Raw genomic sequence first — 16,642 nt, 5'->3', positions numbered from 1 at the left:
TGGTGAAAATTTCTGAAGGGGGCCTGCAGAATTTTAGAGGGGGGCTGGTCCCCTAGGCACCCCCTCTAGCTACGCCAATGAGCACTATTTAGAATCCCACACTAGTACGAAGACGATGATCGGTCACCCTTAACATGATAGTAAAGACGTAGTTTTGAGCCGCTCCTGGCATGGCGAACAGATGCCAACCGGGCTTGGTTAGCCGACCTTCCCTTGGTGTTACACATTATCAAGCTGAATGTGGTACCATGTTTTACTTAAAATGTATAATTTTTTACGTAGCTGAACGACCGTCGCCCGAATGAATACCAGCGGATCTATCCCAGAAAATATAAATTACAAATAATTTCATATTTTTCTTTGTAAGCAATCGTAAGCGTCAACTTTATTTTCAACAGACTCAAATTACCGTATCCTAAGAAAAGTTAATTATCATTTGTTAGATGAAACACGTAATACGTCATTCCTCGAGAAAATGCAGAATGATATGCAAAAAATTCATCAGAGCATTTAGCAGATAAGATTAACAATATGTATCATTCGTACTGTACTGTAAAATATTATACTGAAAAGTGAGCTAATTCCTGTTTCAATTTTTCTTTTCCATATATTTCTCTCCTCCCATTGCATTCGTCTTTTTCTCGCTCGATAAATAACCCTAAAACAAAACAAATATCCGATTCACTCTGCTTACACGCCCCTGCTTCAGCAGCAATCGGTAAACGTAAGTTCGACGGAGGTCATCAAAATCAAGGGGATATCAAACGGCGTTACGGAGCGGCAGCAGCAGCGGCACTTGGAAATCTTGGTAATAACTGGGGTAGCCAACCGTTGCCCCAGCAGCCCCTCGGTACCAACGGTGGGGAACAGTGGTACACCGATACCTACTCGGTGTGGAGCTAAGAAGAGCAGGTCATTCGTATGCAAAACGAACGACGAACAACGGAACCAGCGCAACATACATAAACTGCACACACACAACACCAAACATACACCAACACCCATACAGAGACAGTCAGAGGCGCGGAACAATAGCTAAAATTTGGCAAACAACAATCAACAAAACACCGAACCGAAATTAGCCACATTGGTAACACAAGCACACCCCTGCAAAGGAAGCGTGGCAACCATCGCCTACTACTTCTATCATTACTATTACTACCGCGTATAGCAACAGGCTATCGAACCGCTACTTTCTGGTCTACTCTCATCTTTAGTCTCGCAAACACAATTGTAGTTAAACTCTAAATTGTATGTACCAGTAGAAGTAGAACAGCTTCAAATGTGAACTTAAATATACACACACTCACATACACAAGCAAAAAATTAAGAAAAAAAGTAATACGATTAAATTAGACTCTTTTAAGAAATTGACATACAAAAATTAGAAGGCAACATATTGTATAAACAAAATTATCTTTCGCTAATCATCAAAAACAATAATAAGAGAAGGAAAAATGACTGATCTTTTCATAATTCTTAATATTTAAGATTTAGAAATTAACGAAAAATTTAATACGTGAAACAGAATGAAGAAAACAAAACAAATCATGGTAGGATCATCGGACAAAATCCACACACCCCAAAAAAAATCGCTGAGATTATCTTCTGATTGAAGACAAAATTCTCCATTTTGGATTCGATTTCAATTAGACAAACGCAAAAATAAACGAAAGTTCAATAATTTCCCAGTGTTCCAATATGATTATCAAAAAAAATTAAACATAATATTGCTGTAAACACAGGCAATGGCGGATCTCCACCACCCGAGGGCTGGGCAATGGAAAGTGATAAACAAAAATTAAAAAAAAATACTACTCAAATTATTACCAATGTTTTCTGACTCGCTTAGAGGCTGCGTCACCTATACATATATATACTACTGAGAAGAACGCAACCACCGTCTTTGCAGAAGACGGGCACTACAAAAGCATTATTATGAACCGTTTAGTGTGTACTACTGTCAGCTAGTGATGTCGACAAAAAAAATTAGAAGAAAAATAGGCGTTCGTATCGAAAATTCGGAAAAGTAAATCAATTGAAATTGCGTTTCGAAGAGAAATTAACAAAAAAATTGATTCGGTGAACATCTAGGATTATATGCGAAGCAAAAAATGCAAAAAAGGTGTAAATAAATATTTCGAAAGTGCGAAAAAATCGTGTATTTAGTAATAAACAAAAAAAAAACTAGAAGAAAAATCAGTTTAAATTGCAAACAATACTAAAAAAGCATATTAGTGATTTTTGATGAAAAAAAAAACGAAAAGTACATAAAAACAATATGGTGAAATGTGATTATCGAAAAAAAAATGTAAAAAGGAGACAAATTATAAAATTGAATGTGTAGAATTTAGGCTCTTAAAATTAAAAACCAACTCGGCTAAAAGCACAAAATTAAGTGATCAGGATAAAATCTCTCCAAAGAAAGAGTAGAAAAACCACCCGGTAAAACCTTTAGGAAGTGATAACTAAATTCGAAATTATCAACCGTTTCGGAAACGGAAACATAAGGCAAGTGTGATTCGCGCGCCGTGGGCTTTAGGTAAAACGAAACCAGTTTTTAGGCTTGACAATATTGAATTCGGAGACAAACTATACAGAGGAAAAAAAATCGAAACGTCACCCAAATTAACATCGGCATAGCTTTCGAAACAAGAACAACAAGGTGAGCAGGAAGAAGCAGAATAACGGGAAAGAAAATACCAACAACGTCTAGATATTGGGTCCTTTCGGTAGGAAACTTTAACTCCAAAATGGCCGCTGCCGTAGCGTCGTCACTTTTTTACGTTTATTTCAAGCGACACAAGGCTTGAATTTGTTAATATTTTCGTTACCTGCTTTGATACGAAACGAAATTGTTAAAGCAAAAAACCAAGTTCAAACATCTATCAACCGCTGTTGAAATCATGACGAAAAAAACCAAAATTACAAAATGTGTAAACAAAAGTTTTGTTCTTTTTCGGTTTCTCGTAGAAGTACGCTAAGCTTCCGTACACATAAATACACTCTACACACAGAATAGAACACTGCAAACTATAGGTAAATAATAGGTTTTTTGCTTCTTCAAGGTTTGGCTTTCAGCCAGCTTTGCTTATTGTTTGTGCAAAAACAAATCTCTGCATTAAAAAAAAAGTAGAAACACAAACTAAGGAATCGTTCAAGCACAGCAACACCAGCAGCGATAGGAATTGAGTATACTAAAAACTTTCCGCATACAATTTAGAACAGATTGCAGATAGGCAACGGAACACAAGGTTGATAAAAAAAAACACACTCATTCATTAGTAAACGGAACAGCAGGCGATTTTTTCTATTATTTTTTTTTCAATTTTCATAAAAAATTTAATTGGATGAAGCAAACAGAGCGAAATAAAAAGCGTAGTCGTCGTGGTGTTTTTTCTTTTTTCTACGAAATACGGTGCCCCAAAATGCTGCCTTATTAAACGAAACAAAATGCAAACGCACTGAATGTAAAAAAAGGGAATCTTTTACTATCACAACACATAAAACGTAAAAGTGGGAGAAAAGACTGAATGAAAATTAATTTCAAGTTATTTAGATGGGCAAGGAAAAGTGATCGGCAAACAGCTAGAATCGATGATCTGATCATGGACCCCCTTCCGGAATGAGGACAAGCAGTCTACTGAGTGGCAGTGTTGCCAGGGCATAGGCGGCGGGTGGATCGGTCATCACAAAAATTTAAAAAAAAATGGTTGGCGATGCGGCAACAAATAAAAAAAAGGAAAGCAAAACTCGTATGCGGAAAAAGCGAAACAAGCGATAGCAAGCAGTTCATGATTAAAAGATAACATTTTAGTGCTAGGACCATTTCTATATAATTATTTTTCGACAAAATTGATTGTATTCGTGGGATAGTAGCAGACGATAAAAAGGGGATGAACGGAACGTAAAATTATGCAATATTCAATCATTATTTTTAAACTATTTTTGTGTACGTTCAAAACTCAAAACCTATAGCGGAATAACGACTGTATTTAGGAATTTAGTTGTAGCGCGTTTTTCCCGGTCGACGGCAAACCACGCGACTCGCAAGTGTCCAGTAGTAGCGGTTCAGTAGGTTTCTTCACCACCGAAAACCACCAGTGCTGCCAGAGCAGTTAGTTTGTTCTCATTTTCATTTGTTTACGTTGTTTTTTTTTCTTTTAAACGAGGAAACTTTAAATTTGGATAATTTCTAGCTGTTATTCTTTTCGTTACATTTTTATCGTTAACTTTTCTATGGATTAACTTTCCTTTCTGTTTTGTTTCGTGTAAATCTTTGTTGATCGATCGTCGTCTTTGTTCCCACTGGCAACGCGCTGACATTCGCGGTGCTTCAAGCCCAGCCTACTGAACGCGCGTGCGTGGTCATCTCATCGGAAAGTAAATGTAATAAAATAAATATTAACGTTTAGATGTTATTCTTAATAGTACGCGCTGTTTGGCAATTTTGACAAGTCGGATGAATATTGCACAGAAGCTATAAAAAGAGAATCAAATATAAACCGAGCTAAGTGAGGGGAAAACACTGCTAGGATCAGAGAATGGAAACAAAAAAAAATATTTGTATAAAAATATATATTGAGAAGTTATTATGTTAATTATATATTTTTATTTTATATTGTATTTTGATTAATTAACGTAAATTTTAATTATTTTAGATAAAATTATCCTTATCTTTAGTTCATACAAAACAAGCATGCCACGCTAAATTATCGTAACTGCAGCAAATTCACACTATAAATGATCAAAAGTTGAATACTAAATCATACGCATGAAGCAAAACAGAAAATAACAATGAACGATTTCCCCTTCTACCGTAAAATGTCTAATTCATAGAGATACATAATTAAAATAATTAATTAATTTTAAATTATCCAAAAGCCTCCACACACTATTTTTTTTATTTAATGTTTACAACAATTAATTTTAACGATACGAAAACGATGCAAACCATAGCAACACAGTCTCCAGTTTTTTTTCTTTTCGCTGTCAAACTAGTTTAGCAGAACCAAGCAGAAGCAAAATATGGAAAACAAGAATCATAAGATGTATCACAGAATTTTAACCTTAAACATAATGAAGCAAATAGTTTTAATCTCTTTATCTAAAAAAGCAACTAACTTTCAAGCAAGAAATATTCAACAGTAACATGCAAATCAACAAACAAACAAACAAACGAACCAGAAACACAACAGTAACAATAAATAACCGAGTTTGTAATTCAAATCACAAAACAACAGCAACAAAAATGAAACAACCCCCTTGATTTTGGAGACGTCAGGTCAAATCGAAGTAATCTACCACCTAAAAGCCATTCGAAATGGGCAAAAACTGAACCATCCGAGGAGAGTACGCCAATGAGAAACACGAAAAAGGCACGGTTACAGCGAGACCATGCGTAAGAGATAGCAAACAAACGTAAACTAGCGAGTTGTTAAACACGGAAATAACTACTAACACTGATTAAAATGAGAAGACAAATTTCATTACCAAGAAACAAAAAAAAATCTATCATTACCCCTGGCACTTTCTACAGGCTAAACTGTACGATTTCACACTGCACTCCGGATTTCTGTTTCGCTTAGTATCAACTTTGTATGTCTCCTTTTAGACAGTTTTTGTTAGCCTTCTTTATTCCCCTCATACATACCTCTTGACACGCACCATCCCTTCGTCCACTTACACGTTACCTTAGTTTGTTTTGTGCTTTGATGTACAATATAGCATTTTCTTTTCTCAGTAATTTACTACTTATCCATTTCCTCGCACACGCACACACACACATATACTCACAAACACTGATCATTTGACAAAACACAAAAACCCGCGACTCAATTTCTTGAATTTCTCTATTGTTTTGTTAATCGATTTTAATTGATTTATATATTTTTCAATAAAATACGTTATTTTTGGTATCGCGTAACCTCCATCATTTATGCGAAAAAGTTAACTAAATTACTAATTGGTAATAGATACAAAAAAAACATAAAAAAATAGACGGGAACCTAAACAAAAATATTCAAAAAAAAAAAGAATTAGACAAGCCAAATCAAATCCTTTCACAATCACATTCATACACTTCTCATACAACACACCCACATACACACGACCAACCACAGTAAGTCAGTCAGTCAGTCAGTCATGCGAAGGTGATAGGAAAATAAAGTGGAATTGAAGGCACGGTTTCTGTTGTGTTCACGATTTGATCGCAACTGACTGCCAAACTGGTTCCGTGAGTAACCGAAGCGAAAGGGTGACTTTCAATTCCAATTTATCTACAATCAGGCAAGTCGATTTGCAGAGTTTAGAGTAACACATTTGATACCTAAAAGTTAATAAAAAAAAAAAGAAGTAAAAAACAAACAAACAGATTAAACCGTAATAGCAAACGAAACAAGAAATGAAATGAAGAAGAACAACATCAGAGAAGAAGGAAGAAACGAATAAATAAAGCTAAACAACCTTTGTATCTTCTCTATATACGAAAGAAAAATAAATGAAAATAAATGTTAATCCGGTGTATTGTTGGCTTACTTACACTCGAAATAACCCAATCGTTTATGCGGAGATAAGCAGACTCGCGACTACAATACCGGCTTCTTTTGGCATAGTTCAGGTCTCCGACCAGAAAATTCATACTTTCTCAGCTTCCCCGCAACAATTGATTGCTCAGTCTCAGTCGGACTCCGTCAGACCCGTCACAGTTCGGTGGCCTATGGGAGGCGGTTGTAAAATAGTGTAAAACGCATCTGAAATGCCTAACAATGTACGCACAATTTAGGACTCTTGATAGTTTTCCTGGGATCGCTGGTACCCCGTCGAGTTACAAGCTCTTTATGGACTTGAAGCTGTACACTGCTAACTGCTTGAAGCTGTACGGAGGCTTATGAATTACTAACAACGGGCACTGCTTGGAGAGATTCCCATCGTACATCTGGCGAAAGTCGGTTGGCTACGGTAGGACGGGCACCTATCTAAGCGTGCCTAACGACAATGCGCTGAAAACGGTTCTCTTCAACATACAACCCCACCGGCACCAGGAACAGAGTGGCCGAACATAGAAGGTGGCTCCACTAGATCGAAAACAACTTGCGATTTCTGAAAGGCATGAGAAATTGGCGACGAGTGGTCCGACTTTGAGTTGAATGGAAACGAATGCTTGAAACAGCATTAGCCACGCCGGCTCTATGCTGATGGAAACCAGCGCCGTCGAAGAAAGCCGTATCCAAGCTACCGTAAGGTTTGGATGGTCAACAAAATTGCTTCCGAAATAACAATATCATTACGGTAACTGAAACTTTGATTAAAGTAAAGAGCTTCTGGAGCTGCTAGATCGCACCTCATCATGAGTCATTACGGTAAATCAAGAAAAATTGAGCAATTTTTTCGACGATGAGTTGCTTAGCGCTCAGGACATTCTGAATTCAAACAGCGATTCAGTTCTGATGATAGATTGAGAACAGTCTCAAACATATTTATAACCTTAAGCATTCCGATTTCTATAAAATATGGGAGTAAATGCATGTTTGAGAATCCGTGACCGTTTTTAACACGATATTGTCGGCCACTGCGTATACTGAAGATAGACGAAACTTCGGCACTATCAGTTGAGGAGACAAATTATGTCAACAGTCAAATTAAGACCTTACAACCAACTTGCAACTATCGAAATGTGGTAAGGTACACCGGGACAAGCTGAAATGCGGGGTAAGTTAAAACGGAAGCGACAATGTTCCCCGAAAATGATGAATTCCTGCCAGATTTTTTTTCACTGAACAGGTTCCCTAAATGCACCTTCTGTCTGTCATAAATGGAAGATCGAGGTGACTGAATGCACTCCGTCCTCTTGTTTATTTTCTGCTTAATATTTTTTTGAAACAGTGGTTCTACAATTGATGGAGGGATGGTAGGGGAAAGCAATGAAAAAATTTTTATTTTAGAAGTAGAGGGGAAAGAGCGCGAAGGTGAGGCGGGGGGGGGGGGGGGGTTATTGGTAACTACGCTTAACAAGTAGTCGTTATGACTCCTACCTTTTGTCCAAGGCTGGAAGGTGCATGGGTCGAACCAAGCTATAATCTAAGATTATAACCGGATTTGAACCCACAACACCCGCCAGGGCAAGCGCATGTGGCTCGCTGGTACTTGTACCTTTCAACCATAGAGACGCTGGACAAAAGGAGACTGCAAACCCCACTTATTAAGACAGCGACGCGTCTGGTTGGGTTTTAGACACAAATTGTGCCTCTTCCTCCGTCTACTGTAGATAACCACCGACCGAGAAGTTTAAATCTAACTTGTTTTTACTGGCAGGACGACGAAACTATGTCGGCCCTTTCGACTTGCAAGGTACTACACGTGACGTTGTTCGTCTGTCAGCGTGTTAGCCGCGATTCTCAGCGCGGGTTTTCAGGGAAAGGCCCCCCGTTCCTATGACATAGACTAATCTCATGTGTTTAGTTTTGACCTTGAAATGCGGTCATACATATATCCCCTTCCTCCTCAGCTTTCCGCTCTTTCCCCTCCTTCATCGAAAAATTTTCATCGGATTAGAGAGTCGCTGGTTTTCCTCGCTTTGAGAATTGCTGCATCACGTCACATGCACAAATATCCCTTCAGCTCTGTTTCCGAACAAGACAACAGTTCCGAACAAATTCTTTCAGTGTATGGATGCAATCTGGCAAAAGGAAAAGGTGACCGCTTTTCTATGAAGTTTCACTTTCAGGACATCAAATTGGACTAGATTTAATATTTAAAAGTGATATCGGTTCAAGGAAAGGGGTGGTTTTACACTTCAACAAAATTGTTTACGTTCAGGACATTTAATTCTGTTCTGGAGATTCTGTCACTTTTTTGACGTAGAACTACGTCTTACCGCAAGGTGTCAATCCAAAATTTGAATTGGACGAAGCGTCACGAAAGAATGAAAGATTTTGAACGCTAATAGCTCTTCCAATTGAACGGATTTTAATGGTTCGCATACCATTCGATTCGTAAAACATGCAGCAATTTTAAAGCTTTTTAAAAAGATTGTTTTACCAGCGCTACATAGTAAAAATTAACGGAAAAGTTAACATTTTCCCATACATACATTTGTGATAGCCTTGCTTCCCAGGCACGGACAACGATTACGTTCACCAAGCTTGTGATTGTGGCTGCTGCTGCTTCAAGACAGAGAAGCAGGATAAACTAGTGTCGGCGGCCTTGTGCTGTTGTGGCGGTTGCCTTCTTCAATAATGTTTACGTGTCAGACTATTGAAATAACATAAAAAGAAAAGTAAACCCATTATCGTCATTCAATCGCTACTCGACTTCCGAGCTGATTACAGTATAATTTTCTACTTCGATCTAAACTTGGACCCCACCAGTGGAAATCGTCGTTTGGAATTTTACTGTACAAGTTTCACTTTCGATCCTGTTTTTGCTTGCTACAAAGCAAAGCAAATTTTACGTGTTACATTCCGATTTGGAAACTTGGTACATCTGTTTTTATACCACAGACTTCGCAGCCAGCTACCCTCCGAACGTAGTTCTACGCTAGCTACGCGGCTGTATTTTAGAATCCAATTTGTGATTTGATAAACAACCAATTTTGATTGCAACCCAGATGGTCGAATAGCCAGATGGTAAGCATATGTATTCACCGAAAGTCGCTTTCCCCATCCCCATGATATAGGAGAATGATATTCGGCGGTATTCTGTTGCTACCACGCCGGACACCATTACAATGTGTCGTTTAGCCGTTTTATTCTTCACTTGCGGTTATACCTTTCAGCAATCGAGGCGTGTTGTGATTAAGCTCCGTGTTTTTTGTTATTCCATCTGAAAACCCGTGAAATCTATAAGTATTTCGGTCGTTCATTTCCGGTTGCCGGTGCAAACCAGCTTAGTGTGGAAAGCCGCTCTGTCAAAGACGGCTAATAGCGCCTGTGTCAACCTGCCAGTGAGTCACAAGTTTCGACAAAAAGATTTGCCTAGTGAAGAATTTTTAATGCATTTATGAGTATGAGAAAAAAGGAGTTATTTGAGATTCTACTAAGACGCTCAACAATAAAAAAAACTCTCCGTACCGCCATCCGGGGTGACATTGGGCCACGGGGGTGAGATTGGGCCAAAAACCAAAAATGTTTATTTGTGAAAATTTATTATATCTGTAGAAACTGGTGACTTAAATTCAAAATGATGATGAACATAACATATTTATTCATAACTTAGAATGGAACACAGATAATATTAGCAAACTATTTAGCCTAAGCAGGGTTTCAAAGTTCGCGATCAAAAATACGCGGAAATAACGCTTGTAAAAAATGTCCCGCATAAACCAACCCAAACAAGAAATCGCATCAACTTGCTATCTTGAAGGTATATAAACTAATCATTTACAATGTTTCGAAAGGTTATTATGTGTTGGATAAGTTTTGATTACGAAAATAATATTTTTCGAAACTTTGTACTTTTCGAGCTTCACGGGGGTGAGATTGTGCCAAGCCATAATGATCGATCCAATTTGTGGATTTCACATACACAACAAAAATACGTCAGTATACACCAGCACACTCACATTCTTTACTATTGAGCACAATATTTTGACAGATTAGATAGCATCATCCATTTTGGAGCAAACTGCATCATAGGTCTGCTAAATAATTTAAATTAATTTTTACTTTTTCTCTGGAAATTTCAGATACTTTGAATAAACACTCTAATATAAGACGAATATATTATACCGTGAATAAACTGCCAGTTTTAAGGAGGGGGGAGGGGGGTAGGATAGGCCACATGTTCTGCGGCCGCGGGTTCTTGAACGAAGTAATGGTTACTTTTGTTAAATAATCAAATAGATATGCTTCCTTAGGATACACCCTTTCATATATCTCCCCCTTGTTAACCCTAGAAATGCTACTGGCTATATAAAGGCTGTCCATTGACTACGAACTCATTTTTAGTTATTTCAGACCTCCTCAGGTTATTTTCGTTCATACTTTTTGTATGATGCGTTGTTTTTGGCCGACCCCATGCCCCTGATAGTCCGCTTAGTTCATGGATGGCCCCAAATGAACTACTTTATACTGATCTTTATGTGTATTGTTTATAAACATGCTAATGTTCACTGTTTAGGTTTTTAGCCTAACTTTATGTTTTTGGCACAATGTCACCCCCTAGAAGGGGTGAGATTGTGCCAAAGTTGATGCACTTCCAGTAAAATTAGGTTTCATTGTAACTAGACCATCTCTACGGTAGTTGTTAATTGAACAATTTAGTATATATTGGCAGCTTCGAAATCAACTTAGTTCCTAAATTGTGTGTATACTGAGCTAAAGAACAAAAATATATACTTTTTTGGCACAATCTCGCCCCGGATGACGGTAGTCGATATCTATGAGAATCACATACATTGGTAAAACTTGGGTCCAAAAATACTCGAGATTTTGTGTATTTCATTCTAATATGCTAACAAATAAATGGTTGAAAACCAATAACCATATCCCTTGCAAAAGTTTCGCGAACCGTAGTTATAGTATTATTCCTTTTTTTTTCCTTTTTTTTTCGGGTTATCCAACTGGTCGCTTAATAGCGTATAAAACTCTGCGCTGGGCCCTTTTGTGTTGTCAACAAAGTGTCAGGGAGACCTCAAACATCAGTTCTACCTGACGAGACAGGCACTGGCGCCCACTAAAACACAGGTAGAGCCCCAAGCATAGCCGTCACGCCTATACCCGCAGGCGGAGGCGTTTCGGCCCTGCGCGGACTCCACGAACTGACTCTAAGATCTCTCTGCCAAAGGCCGGAATGTCATATTTTAAATATAATGATGATGATGACGATGATGATGATAATGATGATGATGAGAAGAAAAATAATAGATCGAATTTGTAAATGTGCTTTGGACTTTTTGTACCACTCGAGTTGCAATATGTGGTATAGTGAAGAAGTGGAGAATTCGTCAGCCCCGCCTGACACTGGTCTTCAACCGCGCGCCCGCTTTCAGTTTTCCAACACAAACAACCACAAATGAACCAATAGATAAGACAAATTTCGGAGCAACTCGGATCAACTCAGGGTAAATTTAATCTTTCATCCCCTTAGCATTCACAATGCATTCCCACGATACAAAGTAAATTGAGCGCAGCACAAGCTGGACGTTCGCGGTAGTCGACAGAAGCTTCAAAATATAGAGACTCGCCCGCCTTCCAACCCTCGAGAGCAAAGTGCTGTAAAGCTCTGGGCTTAAACGTCTCTTTAAGACTCGACCCCTTCCCACAGACAGAGCCCGCGGGCAGCCATCAGAGCTCAGGACAGCCACGGGGCCAGTGCAAAAATCCTACTCTATCTAGCAGCACCGCCTAGCCGGAACTTGAACACGCGACACGAATTGACCTAATTTTCCCATCTGCTACCTAAGAAGTGCTATTACCCGTAATCATTACAGAGTGGTCCTTCGGCATCCAATCGGATCTGGTATCCCGCTTACATCCCCTTACTAACCCTAAGCCCCCGACCAACTGAATCAATCCAACATTTTTCGGAGATATTTGTGACAGTTGTGATAAATAGGGATGAATCCCAGAAAACTTCATCTATTGTCAGAGATCCCCATACTGGCCTTATTCTTAAACGGAATAAAAGCACTTTCTGAACAACGCAACAATCACATTTGGTAAATTTTTACCCCGAGTCCCACTTGAAATTACAAAAGTATTTTGATATATACCCACATTCAGAAGTAAACGTGACCGCTGTTCATTTACTGATTAGTTAAAAAGCCCTACACCACGACAAGGTTCAGTTTTATCGTAGGGGCGAACCGTAGTTATAGTATTATTGTTATTTTATTTTATTTATTAGCATGTGACTATTTAAAATTCACCGTGATTGCATTACAAATAGCACTGCTTTGGTAAGAATGATTTCACAACATTAAATTTCAATCATTTTGTTTTCATACCAAGGTATTGAACAACTACAATTTAACTGAAATTCTAATAAAATTCTTTTTTCTTTCAAATTTGCGTTCTGTTGTAGTGCAAAACGAAAAAATTTACTGTAAATCAAAGATTTTTGTAGAAAAATTGTATTTTTTATTATTGAGGTACTTATCCACCTTTCATTTTTGTAGTAGAAACTTCTCTAAATCCATGAAAACAATGGGATTCAATGGCCGGGCTATTTTCCATAGCGTTATTGTAGTTTGTACTTTTTTAAGTTACAAATATTTTTTTATCAAAATTGGGCCTTATGAATAAAATAGTTTGCTTTGCTACTCCCGTGTAAACTTTATGGGAGAAGTATAAAACAAAATTTTATTCATATGGCCTAATAAGCGATGTTCATATAATTCGATGAATTCATATCGTTTTGCCGATGTTGATGAAGTCTAATTATTTTGTTTTCTCCGCTACTGCATGCGGGTCTCTTTGGCTGCGTGCTACGACGTCGATTTTGACGTTTCTCAGCATAAAATTATATGTTATTATTTTTCGTACGTATCACTCGTTTCGTTTCGTGTACATATTGCATGATTTACGACTTCAGGTTCAGAATCACTGGCCAGGTGATTACGTATTGTTCAAGGCCACCAGAAGGGTGTCCGTAAGTTAGGTAGTATACCAAACTCTCATCGGTGCTTTTAGTATATAAGTATTACTAGTGAAAGTGCTTTAATCAAATCCAACGAACTGCTATCGAATAACTATTTTAGCAGTCAGCGTGAGCTAAAGCTGCACTCGAATAATTGAATTTGCGGCAACTTTAAAATTGGGCGATCTTAGTGCAGAAGAGTTTTTGGCAAACGGATCAAATTTAATCAACACGTCACAACGCTCAATTGGCACAAATTACATAATAGTATCATCGTTCACATTCAACTACTGCGTGCGATTGATAACAGTTCGCTCTTAATCTCGTCGGGTGAGTATTCAACGATGCTAGACATTATTACCGGTATTGTCATTTATTCCTTCAGTATCTAATCATCCGTTTAATTAAATCACCAGACTTTATCCAAACATTACGATGGCATCTGGTTTGGGGCGCAAATTAGTGGATAGTTTGAAGAGTAAGGAATTTCGAGAGTACTTGATGAGTACACATTTTTGGGGACCGGTCGCCAACTGGGGAATTCCTATCGCTGCCATTGCTGATTTCAAAAAGGACCCGAAAATCATCTCCGGAACAATGACCACTGGTAAATAAGTTTGCCGGTTCGTAGAAAAGTGCTCGATAAATTAGTTTGTTTTATATTTTAGCCCTCTGCCTATACTCGATGATCTTCATGCGGTTCGCCTGGAAAGTACAACCCCGAAATATGCTTCTATTTGCATGCCACATTACAAACTTCACTGCGCAATCCGTTCAAGGTGCACGCTGCATTCAGTACAATATGACCAAAGATGCGGCGGAAGCGAAAGAAAAAACTAAATAATGCCTTCCCTTCTTGCCTGAGCTATGTTCTGCGGGATCGTAGAATACTCTCGAATGCAATCGACACATTAGCTAATTGAGTTTTTTTTGGTGTAAGCATACAAAACTATTTGTTTCATAAGACATGCTAAAAGTTTTATTTTGAGAGTGCATCGAAGCGAAACAGAACGTTATGCGAGACGGTGCTCTCAGTTGTAGCTTGTTTTACATTGGGTCTGTAAATTGTGTGGGTTTTCATAGAATATAGTTAACTAACGATCGAGTTTGATACGAACACAAGTGATAAGGAAACTACAATTAATCAAAAATTTTGATAAAAATAGCAACTGATTGCACGCATTATTTGTAGGTAAATTAAAGTTGTTGAAATTTTACAAGCACTTTTCACGTTCGTAGAAGTCAGCAGCACTTAGAATTGTATCTGTACGGTAAATAGTTCGATTCAAATACCTCGATTAATATGTTCAGCCAAACGATACCGAATGACCGCTTAATTGTAACTGCTCAAATTTCCAAATACTAGACCATGTCAACCAGAATCCGTTTTTCCCGAGAAAATTAAACGAGAACACCAAGCTGTCGGTGCATGACACATTCAACTTTACAATATCTTTGAACACAAACATCACAGGAAACAGTTGGTATACATCTTTTGGAGGATTATTTTACATACGAAATGAATACTATTTATGTATACAAAATATGAATAAAAAATTTAGTGTTAAAATAAACAGAGTAGTTGGTCATAACCTAATCCGCCTGTTGTCGCTGCCACTGCCATGTTATGGTAATCGACAAAGCCCGTTAGGTTTCATAGAAAGATATAGGTATTTGGTGATGTCTTGGCATGTTGTTTGAATACTTGTTAATTACGGTCTTGTGCAAAAGGGTGAAAACACCGTATCCCTAAAAACAAGTATAAAATCTATCTACGAAATTGTAATTCGTTGCTTAGAATTTGTAAAATGGGCCTTTTTTATTATAAAGATTTGAATGAGTGTACCTATATTTGTGAATGATATTTTCCCAACCATCTCTTTTAAATTTTACGGCGACTTTGAACAGATCCGCTGTTAAATACTACGTTGAAGACCCTTAGATTAGGAAATCAGCATACGAACAACATAGAGGACCATTGTTGGTCGTTTGAAATCAAACCTCAAAGGTTGTTTAACTTGAACATAAATGTTGCAAAAGAATTGCGTTCATCGAAAATGTTGTGGAACAACAGGCCGCAGTCACTCTACACTACTAGGGTTGCAAAGTGGCCGGTTTTTGGCCGGCCCGACCGGTTTTTCACTTGCAAAGCCAGTAAAAAGGCCGGTTTTCCGACGTATGAAGCCGGATTTGTACTTTTTGCCTGGTTTGTATAAATTTTCTGATAAATTTATTACCAATCCTGAACCAACATGCTTGCCGGTGTGTGAATGTCGCGGAACAAACCAAGTTGGCAATGGAACGTTACAGGTTTACCACCCGGTGCTCGAAAACCAGCCGATATTGGTTATCAACAGCAATTCTTTCATGACGATACAGTGGAAGAAAGTGCAGTGGAATGCACTTCGGAGTGCCTACGAGCGATAACAGTATTCCAGTCTTTAGTGGATTACTTCCGAAATTTAAGAAGAGTAGAAACTTTACGGGAGAATGGACGGACAAATTTGTTTTCTTTTTTCGATGCCTAAGCAAAGCGATCGTACCGCAGTGTAATGCTAATTAACGTTGCTTACAATGACTCTCTCAAATTCTATTACATCGTCTGCCACTGATAGCAAATGCCAACAAAAATAAACAACAATAAATAAAAGATAGCATACTACTACCACATGGCAGATAATGCACGAGAACGGACCCACTTTACCGTACGCTAGATGTTGCGATCAAAGTACATACGATGCTAGCCTGAAGATGAAGTAGGTAAGCTTCCAGTTGTTTGCTTGCTGCCTTCTGTTCGTTTAAAAATCATGTAAATTTTTAAAATTCGCGAAAAAATCGTGTAAATTTTGAAATTTGTGACAATCTACGTGAAGTTAGTTGCGTAGAAAGTCACTTTAGTGCAGTGTTAAGTAATACTTAATACTTTAACACTCATAAACGAGCAGTCCCCCTAATGTTACCAATTATCCTCATTAAGATTGACTTTGTTTTAAGTTCTAGTAATGGCAAAACAGCTTAGGTTAAACATTGCCAAGCCTTATATACACTTCCTGTATAACCACAA

General features: G+C 38.0%; 1 protein-coding gene across 5 annotated transcripts in view; it reads left to right on the top strand.

Annotated features, from left to right (window-relative positions):
* Window positions 1-6,515, top strand: part of LOC128744274 (heterogeneous nuclear ribonucleoprotein R) — an 81,112-nt gene extending 74,597 nt beyond the window's left edge. Inside the window, exon 12 of one of the 5 annotated variants that reach the window (XM_053841517.1) lies at window positions 713-6,515. In XM_053841517.1, the coding sequence (XP_053697492.1) occupies window positions 713-903 (191 nt within the window). In that variant the 3' untranslated portion in view covers window positions 904-6,515. Of the gene's footprint in view, window positions 1-709 lie in introns of all 5 variants that reach the window. The other 4 variants (XM_053841436.1, XM_053841351.1, XM_053841260.1 and 1 more) reach the window with 4 other exon arrangements.
* Window positions 6,516-16,642: the final 10,127 nt, after the last annotated feature.

Source organism: Sabethes cyaneus, chromosome 1 (assembly GCF_943734655.1).
Source record: "Sabethes cyaneus chromosome 1, idSabCyanKW18_F2, whole genome shotgun sequence".
Taxonomy (NCBI): Eukaryota; Metazoa; Arthropoda; class Insecta; order Diptera; family Culicidae; genus Sabethes; species Sabethes cyaneus.
The sequence above is the reverse complement of the archived record's forward strand: the minus strand, read 5'-3'. Positions and strand labels throughout refer to the sequence as shown.